General features: G+C 41.4%; 1 protein-coding gene across 1 annotated transcript in view; it reads left to right on the top strand.

Moving 5' to 3' along the window:
• The window catches only part of LOC113238956 (dystrophin, isoforms A/C/F/G/H), a 429949-nt gene that overhangs the window by 115516 nt on the left and 286678 nt on the right, over positions 1-27755 (top strand). Inside the window, exons 21-23 of the mRNA XM_026475816.1 lie at positions 21747-21958; positions 22558-22712; positions 23457-23598. Coding sequence (XP_026331601.1) covers positions 21747-21958; positions 22558-22712; positions 23457-23598 — 509 coding nt within the window. The remainder of the gene's footprint in view (positions 1-21746; positions 21959-22557; positions 22713-23456; positions 23599-27755) is intronic.

The raw sequence follows: 27755 nt of genomic DNA, 5'->3' as shown, positions 1-27755 counted from the left end.
TTCGGCCGTGTTTAGTCACCACCCTCCCGACGCACTCGAGTTGTCAAATGGTTTTTCACCTTCTCCTTTCCATCACTGGTGGACTAGGCCTAGGCTTGGGTTCCACCCCTATGTTGTGGATATTTCAAAGATTCGCACAAAGCGTTACGCTTCCACATTTATATGGCGAACGGCTATGGAGTGGAATTGCGTACCTGCTGACTTGTTCTCTGAACGCTATAACTTGAGCCTTTTCAAGGCGAGAGTTACCCGTCCCAAAAGTTACCCGTGTCCTTCTCGAGGACGCTGTCGCTGTCTTGTAGGTAGGTACTCAAACTCCTAGCATTTAATTAACGTTTATTTACCATCATTAACTAGGATACAATGATATAAAGAGTTACAAACTGACGTTTTAATAGTTTTAAAACCGAAATATCGAAACAAAATCAGTTTTTCCTTAGCTGAAAACCGGGTTCCAAAATGGACGGTTAACCAGTTTTTTCGGTTAACCGGGTACCCAGTTTGCATGCCCTACTATTCACTGTCGCCTTGATAGACCCATGTTATGGGAGCGAGTCTGCAGACAGGAAATTTCACTCCTTAGCCGTTTGTCATATAAAAGTGGAAGCGTAACGTTTCGTGCGAATCTTTGGAATATCCACAACATAGAGGTGATAGAACCCATGCCTGCGCCTCGTCGCCCAGTAATGGAAAGGGGAAGGCAGAATTTAATCGTGTAATTCCATCACATACTCTCCGTGATATATCCTGTGAAATATCGATAAACAAGCAACTTTACGGCGGTGTTCAGGGATCTGCAGCTTCGCCAAAAATTCTGAGTCACCTATAAGCCTCTTGTTACGGCGGTCAATTGAAACCAATTTGGTATGTAGCGGAGCCTTGGTATGCGCGACCGGAATTGTGCTTGGTACAGCTGAAGCAACTGTCCCGGTGTAAAGTAGCACGTCACCCTGGAAAGCATGCCAAGCTTCCTTGCTGCATTTTTGCCATGGATTCTATGTATCTGCCGACGTTCAAATTAGACGACAGGTTCATTCCAAGTAGCTAGAGATAGTCAGCTATCGGTATGGATATAAAAAAAATCGGAGACAGCTCAAGTCAATGTCCGGAATTAACATATCATTGCTATGCAGCAGAAAGAGAGTTGTAAACAGTACGAAACCCTGTGCACCTCCGGCATCTATCTATCGCCATGTGTTCGGAAGAGGAGCCTTCAAAGACCACTCGAATCCAACGTTCGCTTAAGAAATCTAAGATCCATTTGCAAAGGTCAGTGGGAAGTCAATAAAAGGGAAGCTTACGTAAAAGGCTTGCGTGCCAAACCCTGTTAAAGGCTTTAGACATGCCCAAAGACACTGCATGTGCTTCGCCTTTCTTTTCTATAGCCTCGTTCCAGATGTGATCGCGCTCGTCAGAATCCGTGCTGGCGATCACTGATGAGGTCGTTGTCTTCAAGGTACGACAGAAGACGGTTGTAGCGTACACGTTCCTTAATCTTGCAGAGCATGGAAGTGACTTGAAATATGTCTGTAGTTGACAGGGTTAGCTCTGCTCCTTTTTTCGGCACAGGTTGCACGTTTGCAAACTTCCACGACTTGGAAACTACACCAGTCTCAAGTAAGAGGCTGTACAGGCGTGTGAGAACTGGAGACAAATCCAGGCGCACAGTTACGCATGTCTATTTCTGGAATTCCGTGTGGCGCACTAGCTTTATTCACGTCCAGTATCCGCAGACTTCTAAGTGCCTCTTTTTGGCGTATGCGAACTAGCGCCATAGTGTAGCTTGCCTGAGGTAAGGTAGATGGTAGTTTTCCTGCGGCATACAGACGCGAACTCTCTGCAAAAAGTGAAGCAAAGAGATTTGCTTTGTCTTCTGCAATATGGGCCAGCGTGCCGTCCGGCCTCAGCAGAGGTGGCAAAGATGGGCGACAAAAGTTATATTCGATCGCTTTGGCCAAGGACCAAGAGGATTTGCTACATGCTGGATAATAGGTAAACTTGGCACCTATGCGGCGCACATAGTGGAACTTGGATCTACGCTACTCTTTTATACTTCTTGGCCTTACAAAAAACTTTCTTCAAATTCCGAGTACTCGAAGCTTTGCGCAATGGAGCATCTGCCCAAGCTTGGTATGCGGACCGTTTATGTGCTTCAGCACAACTACAGTCAGAGTTAAACCATGGACAAGTTTGAAGCCCATTGGTTACATCAGCGTATGGTATGTAATACTCCATACCCAAACGCAAGGCCTCGACTACAGCATCAACACAGCTCGACGAGTCTCCTGAACTAAGCACGTCTGCCAGAAATATGAAGCAAAGAAATGGCGCATTTCATCTCAATCAGCTAACTTGCTTATTAATAAATTGCTTAAGCAATTGGCAATTGGCTACTTTTCATTGTAAAATGAGCAAGAACTGAAGAAATGCAGAGCGATTTCCACAGAACGAATTATTAAATTTCAAGATAATATCGAAAATAGTTGAAATTCCCTGCCTTATATATCGGAGGTTCCAAATATTTTATGGAGCACAATATTTAGTTGTATTAAAAATGAATTTGATAATGTATTTGAATCGAAAACACTAACTTTCCATAGGTAGACTAAATTCAATGACTGGGCAACAATAGGCATTCGTAAGAGTAAGTCTCGTTTGTTTGAGCTACACGCTGTGAAAATTTATAATTTGTAGAATATATTAAAAATTATTCAAAAATACTTTAAAAAGTACGTGTACCTGCTAAGGTTATCGAAAAATTGATCTAAAACTACTTAGAGTATAATAAATAAAGAGACAGGTAGGGATAAAATACCTTAATAGATAGATAGATAATACACTTTATTGCCCACACACAAAACACAAAAACAGTACAAAGGCAACTTAAAATTAATGTGGGCAAAAGCGGCCTAATAGAGATATAGTTCTAGAATTAGACGGCAAACTTATAAAATCTAAAAAGATAAGGTAGGCCAAGTTTTTGAATTGTTTTTTTTCGGAAATCTTTTCCTAAAAATGTTAATGTTTGTGGCAGTGTATTTAATTTTCATCATGTTAATCCACAAGACATCATCAAAGCTTTTAAATCTATACATATTAAAAAAACTGAAGATCTCTGGGGCATATTGAGTAAAGTTCAGTAATATATGTAATTTCCCCACATTTAGATGATGCATTCAATAGGTGCGTTGACGAATGTATTTTCCCCGATTTGATGAAATATAACAAGGTTATTCCTTTATTCAAAGGCTGTAGGAAAGTTGATCCTGGCAACTATAGGCCTATTTCAATTCTACCAGCTTTAAGTAAAATATTCGGAAAGGTTACGTTACTATCCTATTTGGGTAGGAATCACATTTTCATAGTGAACAATATGGGTTTCCTAGTGGTCTACCACTTTTAACGATGGAGGGGTAGCGCTACTAAAACATATATTTGATGCTTGAGAAAGATCCAAGAACGCTATTTTCTGCTAAAGTTCTCAAAGGCATTTGATTGTGTAGACCATATTACTCTTGTTAGAAAGCTGGAATATTACAGCTGAATGACAACTAAATGAGATTATGACGATACAAATCCCGACGCCTAGCGTGTTGGAATTTGTCTTGGTATAATCTTAACGGTAGAATTCAGAAAGTAGACATAAATGGAGTGACTCTTGGGGTTCTTTGTAAAAGTGGGAGTTTCGCAGGGCGCAATACTCGGACCTTTCTTATTTCACATTTATATTAATGATTTACAATTCTTTGTTATGAACCTTTGCAAAATAGTATTGTTTGCCGAGGACACGTCCCTGATTTTTAAAATAGACAGACATGACGTTTACTATGACTATATTAACGATACCCTCTCAAAGATAGTTTATTGGTTTAATGATAACAGTTTATTGCTCAATGCCAAGAAAACAAGGTGTGTTAAATTTGAATTATCTAACGTAAAACCGACGAGTCTAATCATAGAAATAAATGGAGAAAGGTTAGACCTTGTTAATAAAGCCGTTTTTTTTTTGGGAGTGACCTTAGATAGTAAACTTCAATGGTTTCCACATATAGTTTCCTTAGCCAGTAGATTAAGCTCTGCTGCATAAGCATTCCGAAGAATACGTGAGCTTACCGATGTTGCTACTACTAGACATGTTTACTTTAGTTACTTCCATAGTATAATATCTCATGTGGGGTAAAGCGGCATATATACAAATGATATTTGTGTTGCAAAAACGAGCGACTCGTTCTGTGTATCGTTTAGGTTCTCGGGTTTCTCTCAGTGAAAAGTTTAAGAAGACTGGTATCATGACTGTGGCATCACAGTACGTTTACATAAATATTTTATATGCCCGTAAAAATATACATAATTTCATTAAGAAAGAAGATATTCATAATATTAACCTTGGTACTCCAAACTCATGGTACCACAATTTCGTTTTCACTAAGGTAAACGATTATGATGATTACGATGATATTGGGCACAGACATGTATCTAGATAGACGCCGCAAGTGTACGTACTTCGCGTGCCCAAAGTAAGTGAAATTCACTTACTAGCCGCTGCTACACTTCAAAACGCGCTCGACCGTTATCGTAGATAAACACCAGTCGAAGACGCGAAAAATGCGTAATTGTGCCATTATAAACTGCAAAAGCACCAATACTGTGGGTGAACGGGTAAACAGGGATGTTTCCTTCCACGGGCAAGTGATTTTGTAATCAGAAGATGCATAATTTATTTTAAAATCAATTATTTTGGTTTTGTATGAATTTCGAAAAAACGAATATGCAACTCAGTGTATGCCTCATGATTTGTAATACATTGCGGCTTTTACTTGGTGCCGTATATGTGTACACCTTTGTTAATACGCCATGAATATCGAACTAACGCACTTTTGCATAATGCATTCAGTTTCTGTGGTACGGCCGCTTGTACATTTTTTTGGCCAAATTTAACATTTAGTGATGTATACGTTAGGCAACACTGTTCTCGATTCTGATCGATTTTGAAAACAAAGGGACGAAAATTATTATGACCTTAGAAATATTATAAAAATATTCTATGACTCTTTTGTTATAACGTTTAGTAACGTTTAGTTTTTTTTTTCAGTTTTGTAGGATCTATTATCCTGATCAAAATCCTGGAGTTGGTCATACGTATGAGTTCGTAGCTTTCGAGGATGATGGTGGTCTCGTTTGTCCCACCTAAGATGCTTTCCAAATATGGAGAGTTAGAAATCCGAGAAATCATGATCAAATCACAAAAACTTTACACGAGGCCGACATTAAGTAACCCTAGTTTTGTCAGCAGTAATATTTTCAGTTGTCTTGCCATTCACCAATTTGATCAATCACCGACGGAAAACCATCTAGTAAATTTTATTAAGGCAGTGGCAAGTTCATATATTGACGTTCGTTTTTATTATTTAAGTCAATCGATAAGATCTTCTATTACAAAAAGACAGTTGTATAATAAGCTTATATTATTTCAAAATTATTGAATTTAAATATTTGAAGTTGATTAAAAATTAAAGTTTAAATTATTAAGTGATCAAAATTTTCTTAAAAGAACTTAATAAAGGACATAACTATATTGTTTTGGTATTTTTCTACTGTATTAATATTTCACGACTACTTGTAATCAACGAATACTTGAATCGATTAATTGAATGGAATAAGTGTATTCTGTTCAATCAATCGATTTAGCGCGGAAGGAGGTTCCCATCACTAAATAGTTCTTGTGACGTCATGGTGGATACATAAAATGTGGCACGCTCAGTTTTCATACAAATTGCTGTACTTGCGGCGTCTATCTAGATATGTCTGTGATATTGGGGAACTGTATACGTTTTTACTGTAAGATTCCGGAGCATATATTAAGATTATCATTTTCGAAGTTTAAAAATTGCATGAAAAGTATTTTAATTGAAAAGTCATATTACAAAATTGAAGAGTATCTGTTAGAGAAAACAACATGAGTCTAGATTCCACAAAAATGATTCAACGTGTATTTTATCATTTAAGTTTATTTGAAAAGAGCAATCCCTAGAGTTTCTAGCTCATTCTCAGGGAGGTCAGCGCAGTGAACGAGCAATAGCTTATAAAATGACGTTTACACGTTTACGACGTTTGACATTTTCAATTCTTGGCCCATTTTTGTTTTTAGTTTATATTAATGACTTACCTAGACTTATGGAGGGTATAAAACATGAGATAGTTTTGTTTGCTGCTGATACTTCCTTATTATTTAAAGTTAAAATGCACCAAAGTTCCTACGACGATGTGAACAATGCTATATTTAAATAGTTGATTGGTTTGCTGTTAATAACCTACTCCTTAATGAGAAAAAACATTTATGAAAATGTAATTTATGTTAAAAGGAGTAGTAATTTCTTTATGAAAAATAGTGACAGACATAACATTAATACGAGGAATAAAAATAAACTAGCTTTACTTGATAGTCGTCTCACAAAGTCAAAAAATCATTTAAGGGGCAATGTGTACGCTTCTATAACAAGATTCCGGTTGATATACAAAATTTGCCTTTCACGAGGTTTAAAACTATAGTGAAACAAAGACTTTATACTAAAGGTTATATATACAACTTCTGCGTACTTAGATGACAAAAATCCGTGGTAGTAACCCGTTTAGCTCATGGAGGTAGTCTCGATCTTTGATGTTTCAAATAAAAATAAATATATATTGTAAATGTTGAATGTGTACAAATGTCATTCTTCTCAGGGGAATTTGCCTTACGAATGAGCGGCAGAAGTTAACCATTGAGACGATTTCAAGTGTAATAATGCTTACCTATGAAATAAAGATTATTTTGAATTTGAATTTGAAAACAAGTATAAAAATTTTATCTGTGGCATAAAATATTATTTATTTGACTTTGACTTGTCATCAGTTTAGTAGCAGTAGAGGTCCTTGTGAGAGTGCGTCTAGGGAAGTACTGCCACCATACGTATTTCATCCGCTAAGCAGGTTTACTATAATGAAAAGTCCGTTATCTACTGCATTTATTATATGAATTTCTTTTAAATCCAACTTTGACATTACAACCGCTTAGCGTTCAGAACCAGGAAATCCCGGTCTTGAAAGTACCGGGAATTTCCGGTTCTGTTATAGTAATAAATGAGAGATCCGGGAATTCAAAATTGTTTCCCGGTTATTTCGGTACTTTTGCGAATCAGCGTCGATAGTATAATTTCGGTTTTAATTACGGACCAAAGACACGTTTGTTTCAAATTTGATGTTGCCTTAAAAAATAGAGGAGGTTTAAGTGTAATTTATGTTTAATTTATATTATAATTAAATATTAATTATAATTAAAATAAGAATTATATAATATATTTTAATTATTTTTTTATTTATTTTTATTCTAATTTCCAAGAATAAGCCGGCTGAAAAATTAGTTGACTGATTTATACTACGTTATTTTCAATCAATAATCTCAGTACAGAGTACTAAAAAAACCGACTCAGTAGTACGTTTAATTACGTCTATTTGCTAAGTTTTATTGAAATATCCCCTAGTTCGCCACTATACAGCACTTGACACAGGAGATAATAAAAATCGGTTCTCACTACTCAAAGTATATTGAGAAAGAAAAACGCCTCGAATTGGCGAATAGCAAATCCAACCATTAAAATAATTGCTCCTTAAGTAAAATTTAGGCGCTATTTATAAAAATTGTTATTGCGTCATCAGCCACCCTTAGAGGTGGATTATTTTTTTCAAAATGAAATGGGACCACTATGGAAGTACCCCCTTTCCAACAAAAAAGAATCATGATAATCGGTTCACAAATATCGGAGTTATGGCGTAACATACATACATAATAAAAATACAGTCGAATTAAGAACCTCCTCCTTTTTTGAAGTCGGTTAAAAAGCTCCAATATTGTCCGTTTTTACTTTTGAAACCTATCGCTTTTTTAACTCGTCGATATGCTATGCTTACTATTTCACTGATTGTATCACAATTGAACAACAACTAGCTAGTACCGGAAGTACCGAAAGAACCGGGAAATCTCGGTCCCGTTGAAGACTAGTACCGAAATTCCCGGTTCTTCAAAACATGCCCGTTCCGGAACCCTACTTGCAAGTCGTACAATATCGATGTGAGTAGCTTGCTCCTACGATGCAGTAAAACCATTTCCGGAAATCAGGAATTCCCAAACAAGTAATGATTTAAATAAAATTTGGTGGTTTTAACAACTCCATGTTACTCCTTGTAGCTATGTCTATACATGTATTTATACATTTGGAACACCTTTTCCGACCTATGCTCAAAACACATCATATCGATCGACAGTATAATAGAGTAAATCTGTAGGCACCCAATGAACATCGCCGATCGACAGTGTCGAGCAAATTCGTAGGCACCTTTATTAAAATTTAATCAAAATAATGTTATAGGAAATGAAACTATTTTCCGGATTTAAATCGCGTATATTTGTTTTTTCAAACAAACCGACGTTTCGGGCCCTTTACAGGTCCCATGGAGTCAACCGTGACCATTTGAAAAAACAAACAAACCGACGTTTCGGGCCCTTTACAGGCCCCATGGAGTCAACCGTGACCATTTGAAAAAACAAACAAACCGACGTTTCGGGCCCTTTACAGGTCACATGGAGTCAACCGTGACCATGGGCGCGATTTAAATCCGGAAAAATAATTTCATTTCCTATGTGTAACAATCGCGAAAACCTAATAACTCGATACAAAATAATGTTGTTCAAACAAAATGAAAAAAAAAAGGACTAAATTCACAGTTCTGTTATGTGCTCGTATAATTAAGGTAATACTTGCAAGGCTGCAGTCAATCATTTAGCGGAGTTCTAAGTATGCGTAGGTGCAGTCGCACATATGTAATACATTAAAACGTGAAGCCAATGCGATGAGTTAATGAATTGGAATGCCCGTGCTTTATCACTTCTTAATCTCTTGCCGACGGCAAAGTCAACCACGACTGTGTGAATCTTAGAGGTGGGAAAGTACCTAGATATCTATACAATTTTACTACCACAAAACAGGACTTCAATCAGTACCGAAGACGAACGTCCATTGTTATATCCTGCGTAACCGGAATAAGCACAGTCCTCATTGATTTCTTTGGGTATCCCTCTCAAATATCTCAATCCGTAGCTTTATAAAATTTCATGTTTTTTTTTTTGAGAATTTCTATGTCACTTTCGTTTAGCTTCATCTTCACTCGATAACGCGCCCTGAACAGTCAAAGTAGGTCAGGTTTTCCTGCCTGTGAACTTGTTAATCATGGATCAGATGCTGATTTCTCTTTCTCCTCACTTACCCACACGTCAATGTCAACATCTTTGACAGTCCCGTGCTCGCGATTTTTCTTATTATGCCAAGTGACTGGACGCACAAATCGTGCGTCTGGTGGTAAGCGACACGCCTTTCCATGACAGTTGCAGTGCCGCTCCGAGTTAAATAGCAATGATCTGAGGGGCACTGCTACTGCACCCGTCACCCTTAGACATAAGTTGACAAATTCCAAATGCATGGAACTTCACCAAAACTCTTACCCTTCAAAACCGGAACGCAGTAACGCTCACAGAACTGTTTGACGAGAGAAATAGTTAAGGTGACAGTACTTCTCCAGACGAACTCTTTCAATAGAGCATAGCTACGAAAGTTCTTCGCCTTGCTCCTGATTTTTTCTCTCTCTTAAGAACACGACTCTTCTTTTACGAAGCTCCCTTGCCTCTGCATAAATAAAATAAGTAAACTTTGAATATTTCCTCATAAGACACGCTTCGCACTCCGGCCGCAAATTTGGAGCAGCGGAGCGTTGAAGCGTTACATTGAGCGTATATTGTTGCGTGCAGTGTGCACGGAACTGGCTTTCGGGGCGTTTAGTGTATTAACCAATTAACCGGTCAGTCAAAACAATTTGTACTATATCTTTTACATTACAGTCAAGCCAATATGGCGGACCTCGCAAGGGCGCTCGTATATCCGTTCTTTTTAGAGTAAGTTGATTTAGTTAAAATACTAATCACGTTACTAATAACAGTAACTCCATAAGAATAATATTCGTTAAATGCTGAAGTCAAATAGAATTAGAAAAAAAATATTTTTACAGCTTAAATAGTTAATCTTATTTCATATTTTTGGTGGTATATATTTTAAATATGTATTCACAATATTAGCCTTTATGTTTAACGTGTGAATGTTTTCCTTCAGGAACAGTGTCGTGATATAAAGTCATTCGAAATGATGTGAGTCACATCACATCGTTGCAAGCGAGTGCAAACACGGCCGGAGTTATGATTTTCAAGTCATCCATCATCCCTTGAATAAGTCATATTTTTTAAAAAAGCGTATTATTGTTATTTCATTTTATTTTATGCGGAACAATAACAGCTATAAATAACGATTAACAATGAATATTTTTTGGTGAAGCTCGTCAGAGCTACTACACTAGTCCGCATTTTCATTTTCGAATATCTAAATAATGGTAAAATTTAACACCTCAATAAGAAAAAAGTAACCAAAAGTATCTACAATAAGAAGCATAGCAAAAAGAGTAAAGCGATTTGAAGTTGCAATCCTGACCTACAAAAAAGCGTGCTTTAAAAAATGTTAATGAATAAATAAAGGAGAAAGATAAACCAATTCTGTAAGTGGTCCTCCGCACTGTGTTACCATTTTTTTTTCTAAAAGTGTGCTTAGTCCTACAAACGGATCCAGTGCATAAAATTTATATGTCTATATTTATTTGTATGTATATATATGTCGTGGCAGCCAAATTAGCGTGATTTACGGGAATCTATTGTTATCAGTCCGTTGACAACATAAACTAATGCTTGCTGTGTAAATACAAAAACGAAACTCGTAGCCATTGAAATAACAAAGTAATAACTTTAAATCCGTCTCTTTTGAAATTTGGTTTTGTTGCAGATACGCTTCTTTTACCAAAGCTACATACGCGGATTTGAGCTGTCCCCGACGATTTGTAGAATGAATAGGAATAGAAAAAAGTGGTGTATACCTGGTCCTACGCTTTGGCGTAGACGGTGAGATCTGTGATAGTTCAGGGCAAGCGAGCCGCCCTCGTAAGATGTCAAAAAGAAGACCCTTGTCTATCACCATAACATTATGCCTTTCTTCCAGAGTCAGAAAGTATGACCCAGTAGTTCTAGAGAATTTAAAGTTTAAACACGATAACAATTTCTTCTGAACACGCTCAATGCGTTTGAGATGCTTTTGATTACAGCATAGGATGGGGACCAAATCGGACAGGCCTATTCCAATATACATCTCACGTAAGCGAAGTGTAGTACTTTGGACACTGGTCAAGTTCTGTTGTTGTTGCTTTTTCTATTCTTTCCGTGAAGGAAAAGGCAAATGTTTGGTTCGAAAGGTTTGATTATTTAGTTTAAAGGCATTAAGCCTCGTCTTCGATGGGTCATATCGGATTAGGGTCAGGTCAGGGTATAAAATTCCAACTCCGGGTAACTTTTATATCCGACGATATTGAAGGGTTGACACATGCGCATCATAGACCCTAAATTTTTTTTCTAAATATATGTCAATACCTTTCCAGTCCATACTTGTAACCACAAATCATAACACTCTAAACAAAACGCCACTTGTACGTGCTCTTCGAAACGCAAAAACGCTTCAACGCTCAAACGCTTTATCAAAACTGTACGGCGATAGTATTTTGTAAAATGTGTGCTTTTTGAAAAAATAAACGAAAAAAAAACGCCTTAACGGATTTAAATACTTTAGAGCACTAGCGTAAACTGACTACTATTCAGAGGCCGACTCTCCATATGTTTGTTTGCGTTTCGTTGCCATTGCCCCATGTCCCTGTGCACTGTGGTCCCTTGCCTGGTGTGGCAAATCGCAGAGAAGCATTTCATCGGACGAGTTTTATTCATAGTCTCCTGCTATTGTTTGTCTCCGTATCTTTTTCATCTGAATCAGATGAAATTTCTTCATGAATTTCCATGTGTCGTAATCAGCACTAGCTGGCACATAGCTACATAATTGCTAATAGGCTACAATCTCTGTTACCTTTTTGGGAAGAATGCTGCTTATTGGCGTTAGCTGTGCTGACAATATTCCCAAGTTCAATGTAGGTACTCGTAAGCTATTGGAATGGCCAACTACATATTTAGCAAAACAAAAAAGAAAAAGATTGCAAGTCACGGCATCCGTGGACCTTGATGGACAGTGGATGTACTAAAACTGTTGGTAATAAAAAAAAGGTAATATGCATTGGGATGTCTAACAATACGCAAAAGTAAAAAAGTTTTGACGCTTTGTTGTAATGTTTTGCTTAAAACATTATGTAAAAAATGTGACAAAAAACAGTGTCGGTGGTCAGTATTGTCAAGATTGGATTATATTAAATAGTATGCAAATGTCAAGGCATTAAATATTAATTGACTACTGCAATAATAAGGATAAGTCACAATATCACAAACTAAATATTGCAAGGATAATAAACAGTGGATACCTATATTACGGCCCGATCTTTACACTTATTGTATGTGGAGTATGTCGTCTATGACAAAAGATATTTTCCCTAACGAAGTAATTTCCGCGCGGATCTTCGGTTCTCCAGTAGCAGTAGCAGTAGCAGTAAAAATGCTCGTGAAAGAGTTCGTCGGGAGAAATAGCTACTGCCACCGTACTTATTTCTGCATCCAAGCAGCAAAGTGAGCATTACAGCGTCCCGGTATTTGAGGGTACGGGTGCGGTACCTAACAGGCCTGTTATAGCTTTATATCTTATAAATAAATGAATTGGAAATGCAGTAATACGAGAGCTCCTCGTGAAAGAGTTATTACCACCATGCCTATTTCACCCGCCAAACAGTAATGTGTGTGACCATCCCTGTCTTCAGGTTTTTAATGCTATGGCTATTTGTGTGACTTGTCAGCTTCTCAAGGTAACGGGTGCAGAGGCAGTGCTCCTCAGGTGTTTGCGATTTAATGCTGTGACACTGCACGACTTGTTCATCACTTGACATAGGTACTAAAAAAGCTGACGTAAGCGCGAGGTTGTTGATTTAATACCAATTAGAACTTTCATCAACCGACTGGAAATGTCCTAAAGCGCGTTCGTCACTTCCGTTCCTTTCGGGAACCTGGAAATTTAACCAGTAGAGTAAAACCGGGATAGATGCCGCGGTGGATAGGTGACTCGTTTTCAAAAAACCTAACTTCCCCAAATCGCAACAAAGAATAATTACTTTAAATAAGGAGTATAGACACCACTCATCAAAGTTCCTGCAGGGATTCGTGTGGAATAGACGCGTTTGGCTTGTGCATGCGTTTATCTCCGCGACGAACACGATAAACGGTTCAAAATTTCACACGCATGTGTTTACTGTCGCGTAACTTTGGAAGTTATAATAAATTCCGTTTTATTTTTATTATAAGTATACATTGGTTCGTTAACTGTATACCTAGGTGTCAATAATCGCTCTTTTGTAGGTATCTTAGTTACATAATAAAAGGGCATCTATCCATATCGAATAGGATAGTCGCCTCGATTTTTCGCGTTATTAGGGGCAAGTGACAAGACAAGAAAGTTAGGAAAAGAAAATAAAAAAATACATTATTTTACTGAAAAAGACATGTAAATGATAATAGTTTAAAAGTAATTAAAAGTACCAAATAGACAAATTATTCACAGTTCAAACAGCGAACGTATTTGTGAGAATCTTTTGATAGCTACAAAAATACGAAGTGAAAACATTTTACTATTAATTTTACTATTTTATTCTAAAGGGCGACACACAATGAAAATACTAAGAAGGATAGATATCCTTCTTAGTATTTTCATTGTGTGTCGTCTATCCATATAGGTAGACATCTATCCTCAAACAAATAGGTTTGCAAATAGTCAATTTCTTCAAAATCGCTAAATGTTAGATCAATAAAATCAAGTATTTCTGTGATATAAAAGATTAGACTAGTTATATCCATAGGAATTATTCATGGTAAACTGACAATTTTTAAATTAGGAGGCCCCTTCAAAAAATGGGGCATCTATCCCGGTTTTACCCTACTCAATAGTTTACACAAGTCAGGTCAAAAGATACTGTTGAGGTGTACATTGTAAAAAGTAATTTTTGTGGCTAGAGCCTTATATCGTTTTTTTGTAATTTAGACACTCGATCGATTTGTTCACTCAGTTTGAAACAGTTAAAATGTGAAGCAACATAAATATTATTAGATGCCAATATGTCAGTGGGGCACACCATGTGCCTATTCTATGATTGAATAAGGTGCTGATCACTACGTTGGCTTTTCTCTGTGTTAATCTCCTCTCGCTTCGCCCGAATAGTATTCGTTTCTTTTCTTTGAAATAAACCTTTAATCGCAAAAGTAGCTTTTGTGGTCGCGACACAGCAGTACATGTTTCACGATCAGTTGTGCTCGTTGAACATCATTTGCTTGGTGGGTCGTAAATACGTGTACACGTACAAGCACAGCAATGTTTGTTTCCATTATGAGGACTTACGGCGGCTTGTGTGGCTGTGGCGCAGCGGGTGCCATCCGTCAACATGAATAAGGCCGAGGCGATGCCCGCCGCACCCGCCGCACCCGCCTCACCTGCCCGCACCTACCCAAATATCACGCCCTAGTTAAAAGGGGTAAATAGTACGATGAAAAGCAGAGTTCGTTCCGCGGTCGCGATTTCTCCGGTTTCACTTTTGAATATCCCAATCGGGATGCGATCAATACGTCAAGATTTATTTAGTTATTTATTAAAACAGTCCAAATAGTTCCCGACAGTCATATATTTTTAAAGTGTGAGAAATAAAATTGTTAAATCTGTAGGTAAATATGATGTGTAACACAAATATAGGACCACGCGGTAACAAGACATATCTACAATGTGTATTAATGTTTGTTTGGCGCTGTGGCGGCGATGGCGTGGAGCATAAGGCATCAGCCAAATAAGTTCCATTTTGAATGAGTTTGAGAGATAAAGGCGATACGCTTCGTTGAAGGAACGGATTCAGTTAAACCATTTAATATTAAGTCCGTTGTATTTGTCGGGTAATTGCTGAAGAAATGTTTGTAAGGTGAAGGAAAAAAATATTTGTCTGGAATGGAATGCCTGGGCCACCGGCGGACGCAAGGCTGCAGCGGCGCGATCAGGGGAGAGGGCTGTGCCTTTTCTACTTCCGGCTTTTTTATTGATTGAGTACGGACATTGCGTAGGACTATACACTCCGAAAGAGGTCTCCAGTTGAAGTGATTTCTCACTAGGTCCTACAGTGTTGGGTAACAATAATGAAACGTTGATTTAGTTATCCACAAGAGAAATTAAAGGAATTCCCATGGCGGAGTGGTGCAGCGCTTAAATCCGTTATGAAGGCGCGCGCTCGGTGTTCTTCAGCCCTCCAACTGTTGTATTTCATTTTTGCCGTTGACTGCAATTGCATTCATGTGACGAAACGTGTCGATTGATTGGCCGGTTGACAAAGAGTCGCCTTAATCAATTCGAATTCGCCGGAATGTGATGCAACGCCGCCGCCGACATTGCTCTCATCATCGCTCTGCGTTAAGTAAACAACACGTCGAAGCGTTACAAGCGTGACGTCAGTGCTACTGTTTACCGCTACTTCTCTGGTTTCGCTTGGCTTTTATTTAATTTTAGATTGACAAGACGTATGTAACGATCTACTCACATGTTGTGCTTTTTCGGAGCAGTACATACCGCCTAGCCAGTCGTGTTCGTAGCACCACACATTTCTGCGCTATTTAGTCTGCACATCGCTCTGTGTCTTGGAATATTTATCCCAAAAAGCACATATATATATGGAAAGATTTGCGTCGTTATGTTTACTTTTGTTGTGGTGTGGCGACCATAGCGACCAAAGAGCTGACTGTTTTGAGCTGATTGATATTGTTGGTCGCGGCTCCCGCGGGCTCGTACTGGGGCTGTGGGTAGTCAACATGCAGCGCCGTTCTGTAAGAAACAATAATCGCATACTTTTTTACAATTTCGTCGATTTGCATGAATAGCCATCGAAAGGCATCGCGTGAATGGTGTTTCTGTTCCAGAGTTTATAAAAGCTCTATGTGGGCAGCAATATGGTTGAATATCACACCAATGAATATACTTGGTACTTGGTACTTGGTGCAACGGGCTGGTATCCGCAACTCGACGACAAAGCGCCTATTTTGCGTGTGGTGGGTGCAGGGTCCTACTCGTGCCACCCAAGCTCCTCCAGGAATCTCAGCAGCCTCCTTGGTTTGCTGAAGACTTCGGGGAGCGACCTTGGCACTCCAAGGTATTTTGCCCTGTAGTTGGCCACGCCGGAGCACTGAAGTAGGATGTGCGCAGCCGTTTCCTCCCCCTCCATGCACGCTCTGCATAGAGGGCTGTCTGTGATACCTAAATTGAAAAGGTGTTTATTATATGGACCATGACCCGTTAGGGCGGCAGTTAGAGTGCGAAGCTCTTGCCTTTTAAGTTTAATTAGTATTCGAGATAGACTGGCATTGAGCGTTGGGAGTGCTTCCCTCGCCTGTCTACAAACCGTAAGGGTGGTCCATGTATTATTATGTGAAGATTTTGTACCTTTGTGTATAGTTGTTCTAGACCATTGGGAGGGGAGGGACACTATCGGTTCTGGTCCTACAGCGTCCGTCTCCGACCCTTTCCTGGCTAGTTCATCTGCTGCATCATTGCCACGTGAGCCGCTGTGTCCTTTAATCCACTGAAGAGTTACGTGGTTTTGTATACATACCTCCATGAGTGCTTGATGGCATTCGTAAATGAGCCCTGAGTTTATGTCATAGCTATTCAGTGCTTGAAGTACTGACATACTGTCGGAGAGTATTCGAATGGAGTAATTCTTTACTCTTCTCGCTATGATTGCTTCTGCTGCCAACTTGATGCCCATGCATTCAGCCTGGAACACTGTGTTGTGGTCACCAAGCGGTGCTGATATCCTGATATTGAGGTCTTCTGAGAATACCCCAGTACCTGTTCCTGAGTTTGTTTTAGATCCGTCGGTGAAGACTCGGACCTCTCTGGGGTTCAGTCCTTCGTTGGGATCTTCAAATAATTGTATCTTATATTTCTTGTCAAAGATGTATTGTTTTGGGATCCTATCCACAACCGCCTCCAGTAGCGGTTCCTCATTGACAGACTTGTAGAGGATTTCTGTATGTGGGGTTCTCATGTGCTTCCAGAGGCCGGCTCTGTTTAGACGCACTGCTGTTGACGCCGCTTCCTGTCTGATGAACAGTGGGAGGGGTCGAAGGTCCAGCATCGCTTCGAGGGCCGCAGTTGGAGTTGTCCTCATGCAGCCCGTCGTCGCCATGCACGCTAGTCTTTGGAATTTGTCCAGTTTGTCGGTTGCGGTCGTCAGCTTGGTTCGTGGCCACCATACTATCGCGCCGTAACTGATCATGGGTCTTATCACCGCAGTGTAGAGCCATAGTGTAATCTTGGGTGAAAGTCCCCATTGTTTACCCACCATTCCATGGCACTGCCAGAAGGTGATAGTGGCTTTTTTAATTTTGTTGTCCATATGTTTGTTCCAGTTCAACTTGTTGTCCAGTATTACTCCCAAGTACTTGACTTCGGTTGATATCTGTAGTTCTGTGCTGAAGAGTTTGGGTAATCGGTAGTTACCTAGTAGTCGTTTGTTGGTAAACATTACTAGTTCCGTCTTTGTTGGATTTACCGATAGTTCATATGCTCTGCACCATCTTTCCACAATTCGGAGAGCCGCTTGTGTAATGTCGCAGAGTGTATTGGCATAGTTTCCTGTTACCAGTATAGCTATGTCATCAGCATATCCTATTGTATAGAAATGTTCTTTGTTGAGTTTAATGATAAGGTCATTTACGACCATGTTCCACAGCAGAGGCGACAATACCCCTCCTTGAGGGCACCCCTTCGCTACTATTGCCCATGGGGTCTCATTTGCTGTTGTTTTTATTGTTCTTTGTTTCAGCATGTTGCTAATCCAGCTAATTAGCACTTCATCTACGTTGTGTCTTCTCATTGCTGATTGTATGCTGGAGAAGTTCGTTTTATCGAAGGCTCCTTCAATATCTATAAAGGTGCCTAGGCAGATTGCTTTGTCTTTAAGGGCCACTTCTATCTTGCCCACAACGGCGTGTAGGGCCGATTCAGTGGATGAATATATCAATTCTCGTCTCACACATCCTCGTCAATCCACCGAAAACGCACCAGAAGAGAATTGAACTTTTGTCATACAACTTTTAATCCTCGATGAGATGAGACGACCTTAATGGGTCCTTAGGAATTTTCAATTATTTCTCAAAATAATTTTAATTTCACTGAAAACAATAAATTCTTCGGGGGCACGTGACATCCGCAAAGTAACAGCGCAAGTAACAATACTAGCTTCATGCATAAAGATAAAAGACTTTTTTATAAATTTGGCCGCCTTCCTGACATTGATCTATTAACACTATGAAGCGTTGGGCGTTTTCACATGTAATCAGATCGAAAACACGACGGACCTCTGGCTCTGGCGCCGTTTGTTCCTTTAAAAAGTAACAGTACGTGACGTACATTGAGTGGCATTTCCTTTTCCGACTGTGTGTTAAAAAAATGATCGAAAATGTGTTAACTACAATCACGGATGGTTGGTACCTACGGTAGTACAGGAGCTGGGAAAGATAATCTGGCGGATTGCCGACAGCTCTGGATGATTACGATGACCAAGCACCCCACGACATTACAGTTACTACGGTGACGCAAAAACACCGCCTCTTCTCCGTCATCCCCGCTCACCCCCGCCTTCTCTCCGGCTAAACTAATTACTTTGCCTCTTTGGCCACTACCCTGAACTTAAGCCTCATTGATTCGCAAACAGTACCCTGAGATAGGTTTTCAGGATGTTCAGGTAAAACATAATTACTCGAATTGAGCACGTTCTGACTTGCGCGTTGGTCAACAAAATAAAAAAGAACTTGTAAATATACCAAAACGCCCCGTGACAATGCAAGTGTGCATCGTCGAACCACAATCGTCTAATGGCCTCAAACGAGCGTTTTCGAAGGCTCCGCTAATGATTGTTATCAGTTTTGTTAATTAGGGAAGACATCCCTCGCCACGTCCCTCCTTTCCTTTGATCTCGCCCAATGACCCTGTTTTTACTCTGCGAAATGGAAGCGAATACAAAATATAATTTCGTTTAGAAAATGCTTTTTGTTCGTTGTCATTTCGGTACTACGTTTCGCAGAAAATCGCTTGAGGCCTTTGTGCGTTATTAACGAAGACTACATATTTAGAAGCCACTCGGCAACTAGCCAAAGGTACGCCGACACATCGCTGCACCCATTTGGCTGACCTTATTTGAAAAAGGAGCTCCAATCCATTATATCGAACAATGTTGATTTTAGTTTTCTGATTAATTTTTACAATAGATTAATGAATTAGGTCAGGCTCCGACCACGGCCCAATATTCCAAGGTCCAAAATGGAGACTGTACAATCCTAGGCAATTTCTTTGGGCCTTGAAGTCTCAATACTCCCGCTAATTAAATGAAATATGCTCCTCGTCAACTCCAGGACGATTATTAGTAACGAGCGGCGTCGCGGTCACACAAACGAGGAATTAAGGAAGTTGCCGAGCTGTGGCCTAAATCACCGAAGCCGAGGCGAAGCTGTACGTAAATATATAGAGTTCGGTTTTGAATTTGTCACTTGACATACATATACGACGCGCCGTTTACATTGTGGTGCAAGTCTGAAAGCCGCCGGAACGATTGGGCTCGTTAAGAAAGATTGGAGTGGCTCTGCGGCCGCTGCGACCGGTGGCGGCGCGGGCGCCCGCTGGGTATATATGTGACGAATTTCGGTGCTTATCTATCTGTACGGTGTACAACACTACACACTCCCGTGCCCTCCATAAAGCCCTTTATGTAAGAGCGGTTGTACAAGACTTTTTGTTCACGAATTTGTTGCACTGAGCAGATGAATAGTTAGCTCTTTCCTACTACCAGAGAAATTTCCGGGTTCTATACTACGTTCCACGAATATAATTTTTCTTTATCATTTCGAATCTGATTGTTTTTGAAAGCGCATGTATACAAGAGCAACTTCAAAATAACTACGCATTTGCTTACTTTGCTTTCCTACTTCAGTAGGATTTTTAAGTTATTACATTCCGCAGTCTCAAGGGACTTTCTAGTACTTGACGCATAATGTTAAATGACTTGCAATCGAATAGAAGATATCGACAGGAACGTGGAGGTATCGACAGCACGTCCATAGGAAATATTTAGAATGAACTTTGTCGTGATTGAGAACTTTCTAATGTCGAGTAAAGCTGCCACGGTTCGTCACCGTCAGTTAGTTACTTATATGCGGCCCCCTGTTCCAGGGGATTACGTCTTTTATTTAACTTTATTTATTGTATTCGTACGTAATAGTTATTGCACTGCAGCCTGCATTATTCGCAAATAAGTCTGCTACCAGATAGGCTCTAAGCACGAAGTCGAGGTATAGGTACAGCTAAGGAGCTTAGTGTATTTGTAATTGTCGGAATGAAAGCACATATGTTATCAGTAATTGGTCAATAAACTGACGTTCGTACTTCCCGACTATGCTCTGCGGTGGAATCTGCGATCAAAACTATTAACATGGGCGTCCATACCTTCGTAATACGCGAACTGTACCTATCTGTTAAAATGCATTGGCGCCATCATTGATTGTATAAATTCGACAGTAGCTTGTAATCGGTAGAAAAACAGTTTTACGTCACGTCGAGCGCCATTTAATACTTAACTGCTGTTATATTTGTACCAGTAATGTAGCGACATGGATTTTTCCATATAAAATCTTACGCAACGCCCCCCCGTCGTTCTCTTGAATAATATACCGGGATACCGAGCGGGATGCGGGGTGCTGTCCGCGGGCTGTTCACCGTCGAATATTAAATATAAATCCGTTCAGGTTTATTTTCCCTAAAATTGTAACTCCGCTTCTGCCGTGAAACGCTGCCGCCGCTCATATTTAATGAATCAGGTATCTAGCTCGTAACGTTGTTGACTCGCACTCACATCCATGTGACAATAGTTTAGTTCTTTAACTGTTTGCATTTTACAATTATAGTATCAGGAGTCTCCTTTTAAGCATAGCAATGCCTGTGATAGGAGACTCCGCTCTTCCATAATCATAGTTTTCCAATGTATAAACTCAATCTATATTAGGGACATATATACTTACTCAGAATAGAATCGCAGGATTGCAGCGTTGTACCACGACCTCAGACACGTGGCATCATTCCAGGCGAGGATTGCTGGGTGAAACAATAAAACGCGAATGAACAGAAATCCACATAAGTAGAGCCTAGCTTGTTTGAAAAGCGTGTAAAACGTGAATGTATGTATATTGGTGTCCGTGCTCGGCGCTAGTGCGATTGTTCAACAAGCACCGTTGGTGTTGATCTAACCCGACGGCGGCGTCGTCGCCGCGGAGCGCGTGATCCCTCCGCCCTCGAGTGATCGCAATTGGAACATTAATATAACATGACTTATTTTTGAGCCGCGGAGGTGGAGGCGGCGTCAGGGCTTATGAAAATATTTGTTTTGTATTTTCTATAAGGTACTAGGCCTTGCGGCTCTTTTCCTCGAAGTGGCTGTTGTTGCCTTCCGCGGAAGAATGCTATAACGCGACGTGCCGCAAGGGCTTCTTTCTGCTTCAGCGTGTTAATGATTTCATTAGTGTTGTCGCGAGCGTGCTCGGGGCTGATGTCGGTTGCGTGTTGCAGTGACGGCGTTGCGCGAGCATTGGGATGAAGCGAACGCGCGCGTGCTGCAGCGCAAGGCGCAGCTGGACGCCATGCTAGGCGACTCGCAGCGCTACGAGGCCCGACGGCGCGACGCCGACGCGTGGCTCACGCGCATGGAGGCGCGTCTCGCCAGCATGCCGCCGCCCGGACACACCGCCGACGTGCTCGAGATGCAGCTGAGGGAACAGAAGGTACCCTCACTTGACTGTCGCCCTTACCGAGCGTTCCTTTAAAGCGGGCTTGTGCGTTTTTACGCTTGAAAATCTTATTTATACATATGTTTGTATGCTTAGTGTGGCAAGGAGGAGTCGGTACATTAAACTAGTCTTCTTTTTGATGCCACTTTCGTTTCTGGAAACCAGCAACAGTACGGCGCTGTGTATTTTTGTAACGGGGGGAGCTACATGATACAGGCCGGGGCTGTAACGAAACAACCATTATACAAAACTAGAGCATGCGTCACTGACGAAGAACATCCATGGGGCGACTGGGCGGCTGGGCGGCTCGCACTGGCTCGCACTGGCCAATTTTGTCGGAACTGATGCGCAAACATTTAACCAGAGCCACCAGACGTAAAAATCCGCCTAAATACATTAACAGAACCATCCAACGGAAGGAAATATTTGCACTGGATCGCACAGACGCGATCATGTCCCATTCTGTAGGAACCGAATTAATATAACCGCAGGCCCAAATCAGAGGTGAAGAATTATTAGCACTCGATCACAAATTCTACTACTCTAGGAGGTACAAGCAATGTCACTCACATGTCTTATGTATGAATGCGCAGTCTTTCCACGCGGAGGTGCACCAGTACAAGCATCAAATCGAGCTGTTCGGGCAGTTGACGCAGCGACTGATCGCCGTATACCGCAACGACGACACCTCGCGCATCAAGCGTGCCACTGAAAACATCAATCACCGATACGACGAGCTCAACAACAGGTAACAAATTGGGCCTTGTAACTGCCTGGACAAGTAAACGTTAAAAGCTACTTTGTTGAGTGTCGTAACTGCAGCGTTTGACGCAAATTGTTCCCGTGTCACGTGTTGAAGCGTTTTGAACAATCTGTACAACGACACTCGATGAGGTTTTTTATTTTCTCGATTTTTTATTTTCCTTTTTTCTTTATTTACATTGAACCGTTAATATATTCGTTTTCACACATATTTCGTGTCAATGTAAACATTATCACGAAAAAGAATTACAACGGAAACCTACAAATAATATTAGATTCGAATTAACAATTTGGTTCCAAACACAAGGGCACGGTCAATTGGACATATTTTGTAGTCGCGAAAACGAATAATACATATCATCCGCCTGGCGGCGCCTGTAAGGCTCGCTATTCGCTTCGCCAGAGTACACGGGTATTCAATAGCTGTCAGCGCCATCTGTGTCTCCTTGGCCTAAGTAATACCGCGGGTAACGTGCTGCAACTACGTGACGCAATCCCGAGACGAACCGTACCGTTCGTATGAAGTAGTAGTATATATTTAAGATTCCGCAATCCGCTTGGAAACGGCGCTCTATTTATTCTCATAACCTTCCAAACGGCCGTTTGATGAGATGGCGCTAATATCGCTTTGCAAAACAGACCAAGTTGCAAATGATAGCAGTCTTACCGTCTTCACTCAAATGTATTGCTTTCGTGTACTAAAACTAACGTTCTTGTTTGTGTGTGGCAGCATCATCGGGCGAGGCAAGGCGCTGCATTCTGCGGTGTCGTCGCTGCAGAACTTCGACCGCTCACTAGAGAAATTTGTGGCGTGGCTGAGCGAGGCCGAGTCGCTGCTCGACGCCGCCGAGCGCGACCCGCATCTGCTCAAGGTAAGTTCTATCCGTCACATCCGAAGAAAACGTTTGTATAAAAAACATGTCCACTGGAATATAAAAAAACAGTTAAATTTGGAACCTCTTTATCACAAGTCAATTTAGTTTTGTATTACTACAGCTGGCAATTTAGTTGTGCAACGCCATCTACGATAAAGCGACGTTTAGAACTGTACGAATTTGTTGCTCAACTAAAAGAGCAACGATGGCGCTGCAGCAAAACCAGGGTTTAGGACTCGCGCGATCGTTGTCATACAGCGCCATCTGTTAGGTGGTAGCCGCAACTAAGGGCCCCGTTGACTATCACATTCATGTTAATACTAAATGTTTCCCGCAGAGGGTATTCCAAAATTTGGCTGTAGTACTGTAAGCACACAATACATATTGTCGCATGTACTCGTATATTGATACGAGGGATACCCTCAGGTTCCTTCCGCTACCGCTAACTTTATTAAATTTTTCCATTTATGGAGCCAAGTCTGGACCACACTTTTTTAAAACTTCCTGCTTTGCTAATGTTAATATACGGGTACTTTCATTTGTGAGGATGTCTTTTGTGTCAGAGATTGGACGCTCACTTTGCACACAGTCGTGATAATAACGGTGCAAATAAATAGGTGCGAGAATTTATTACTTTGAGTATGTACTTCTTCCGCCTAAACTACACTGTAAATAAATTGCTTGCACACTGGTGTTCGTGGTGTAGCCATCTCCGAGGTCCCGGGATCGATCTACTAACACTAAAACTAACCTTTGTATATTGTCTCGAGGTGCCACACCCAGCGGTTGTTTCCGATATCCATAACACAAGTGCTTTGACTACTTATTTATTTATGTTATTTATTATATTAAATAATAAGAAGCGAATAGCGGTGGTTTTACATCTGTGGTGCCACGATTTCACGATTTTGATCGTGACGCGCGATTCAAGCATGACGCGACCTGAACTGCGGGTCGCCATCGCCACTCCAAAATAACTTTTTTTTTATAATACCAAGTGGCGGGACGAACAGGACGTGCGCCTGCTGGTAAGCGACGCGCCTGTCCATATAATTTGCAGTGCTGCTCAGAGCTTTTAATTAGGGGCACCGCCACCGAACCCGTCACCCTGAGACATAAGCGTTATAGCATGAGCGCGACGCGTTATTTCACAAGGAGCTCCACTGCTACTACAAAAGCATCAGCGGCAGCCGACGCGCCTGCCGCTGGCTGCATTATTTCCTTCGTCGTCCTACCCCAACGTCTATAGCGTCTGGTCGCCGCCATCGTACTTAAAATAGCATTCCAACAAAAAATCTTTCGTTGGTTTCGCGCGATCTATTAGTTTTGTGATTTTGGTGCGAAGGCATAATTTTTCCCCATGACTGGATTTAAAGAAAGAATCCTCGATAATAACAAGGACCGCTTGTTACGGCCCCAATTTGCCGCACTCACCGGAATTGTACGGGCTAAATGTAGTCTACTTTTTTTTACTTTAAATCGCCCGACTGTCGAGCGTAGCGCAGTGGTGCGTCCAAGTGGTATAGTGGAAGTATTTTTATTCAAAAAGTATAAACATTGTCTGTAACAAAACTGCAAGATGAGTAGTATTAAAATATAATCGTTATATGTATGGATACATTTAAATAAAACTCTATATATATGTAGAGATTTATTTAAATGTATAACGATTATTTATATATATATATGACAACAAAGTGTTTTCTATACCCAAAAAAGTAACCGGCACGCGCCCGCAGAACGCGGTGCGGTGCTACCTTGGAACTTGAGTACTCGTTCGGAGGAAGTATAGTATCGCCCGCGGTCCTCTGCAGGGGTATTACGTGAAATCGAGTCTCGTGTATTTCTAATAACGTGATCAGGAATTACAAAATACGAGCCGTTCTCGTTCGCTTCGCCTTTGATCCCCAAGCGCGCTGGCCCTCTGTCCGTCCTTTGTTTATGGATGGATTATAAAGGATTCCTTTGAACTCTTTTCTTAATGTTCCATACGTATTTTGACGAAATACGTATTTTCGCTTTACGGGTACATAGCCACCAACGGATGTCCGCTAAGAGGTACCACCTACCGGTAAGGTACAAATATAAATATACTAATATTTTGTGTGCACGTTGTTCCGGACAGCTGTAACCTGCACTTGAGGCGCGGAGACAAAACAAGTGTTTCTATAAATAGGAGAGTGTCGATGCATATTGTGCACTTGATATTGGAGCTTTCATTTGGACGTTGATTTACGACTACTGGATATAGATCAACTAGCGTGGCCCCACCGGGCTTACCGTTTTAAAATGGTACCAAGTGCACCAACTTTACGAGCAAGATGCATTTTAAATTTTGCCGTTTATCCGAAATACAGTATTTAATACTTTATTATTTGTGATGATGACGCCATGAACACTTTTTATAACTAACCTCACACGACCGTGTCATGGAGTTTGTGATGTGTGCAATGAATTCAACACATTTTCTACGCGTAGCGCCGATGCAACGCGCCTACGCGACACTACTTCCGTAGCGGTTTTCCGCGTAGCTAATTTCGTAGCACTAACGCAAACGAACGATATGTATGGCCGTGGACTAAGTAGTGATTTATCAAGGAATAAATGATGAGGGGAACTACATGTGGAAAAACTGTTAAGGTAATGCTATAACGCACATATTCGTTACAAATGATCTAGTAACTTTAATGTGTTCGAATACAGACGAGACGACGCGGCTATGGCGAATTGCGTAAAGACCACAAGTGTGGATTTATTTATACAGCCACAACTTGCAAAGTTTGTAAAGTTTCGGCCGCGGAATACGGAAGCAGCGACGCGATGGGAAACAAACGGGAGATTCGGCGGGCGGGCGGGATGCAGCGTAGCGGGGCCAGTCGACCGCCGCCCGCTGAGCGCGACGGACGTCTCATGTGAAGTGCTGCCCGCCGAGTTCGTCATGGCCGAGGGGGCAGCTCGGCCGCGGCCCGCGCCGCCGTGCAAACCAAATTCTTTGGCTCTCAACTGGTCGCGAAGGGATGATCCGCCGCCACCGGCCCCGGAACCCAATCCTAAGCCGACATCGCATTCAATTCCTGATGATTTTGGCGGGTTTTCGCCATACACGCCGCCGACGCCGATCCAGGTGGAACGACATGTGCCAAGAAGGCCACAGAGTGTGGTCGCACCGCGGCCCGTGCCAGCGCAACTGGTTCGTAGACCGCTCTCTTTGGGCGCCGAAGACGATTGGCCGCGAGCACCACTGGTCGTGCCAGTGCCGCGCCGTCCAGTACCCAACACTTTATCTACTTTGCCACGAGCCGGTTACGGTCTCCCTCCGTCACGGAGCGATTACCAACTGCAAAGGCCAGCGATCATGACCAACGGATACGGTGCAGTGCCGCCGAGCACGTCGCGCCGGCTGTCGTTGCCTGGCGGGCCAGTGCAGTGCGCGCCCAAGCCCTCCGCTACTTACCACGGGCTGTCATCGTTGGCGGGACCAGGAGGCGCAGTTGGGCCATTAGGCGCCTTATGGCCGATGGGTGCTGTCGGCCCGATGGGTGTGGGTGTGTGCGGATATGGCGGCAGCGGTGGTGGGTTGCACCCGACGAGCGCGTTGTCCTTGGCGCTGCCGCTAGTGGGCTCGCCCAGCACGCCGGCCGCCGTGCGCGACGCTGTACGCCACCTGCTGCAGCAGCCGCGCAATGGCTTTCCCATCATGGACCACAAGCTGTCCCTTTTCATCGAAATTCTCGACGCGCAGGAGAAATTCTCTAAGGTAGCCCACCGATTCATTGCTTGTATCTCATCGCGCGCCTCATCTTTTAGTGGTAATCTGGAGGAACGCTATATTAATTTCAGCTTTTAACAATATCATTAGTGTTAAGGAATGACGTCAACAAATTTACTTTTATTAAAAAGTTCATTCGAACCGTCAGGAATAATAATTACCACATTATTTTGAACATTCTTAGCAAACTGTATGTAACAGTAATGACTTTGCATTACAAGTTGAAGATTTTGATGTTGTAAATACGAGGCAGTAACGACTCGACGGATTCGTTCGGAAGCAACTTGCTTAATATTATGACAGAGTTTGTCCAGGCAAGTACTGACACCTTATCTAATTTTGCCGCCAGACAGGAATGTGAGCATTACTGTGTTCCGGTTTTGAA

This window comes from Hyposmocoma kahamanoa, unplaced genomic scaffold (assembly GCF_003589595.1).
Source record: "Hyposmocoma kahamanoa isolate Upper Pololo Valley unplaced genomic scaffold, ASM358959v1 98972, whole genome shotgun sequence".
Classification (NCBI taxonomy): Eukaryota; Metazoa; Arthropoda; class Insecta; order Lepidoptera; family Cosmopterigidae; genus Hyposmocoma; species Hyposmocoma kahamanoa.
The sequence above is the reverse complement of the archived record's forward strand: the minus strand, read 5'-3'. Positions and strand labels throughout refer to the sequence as shown.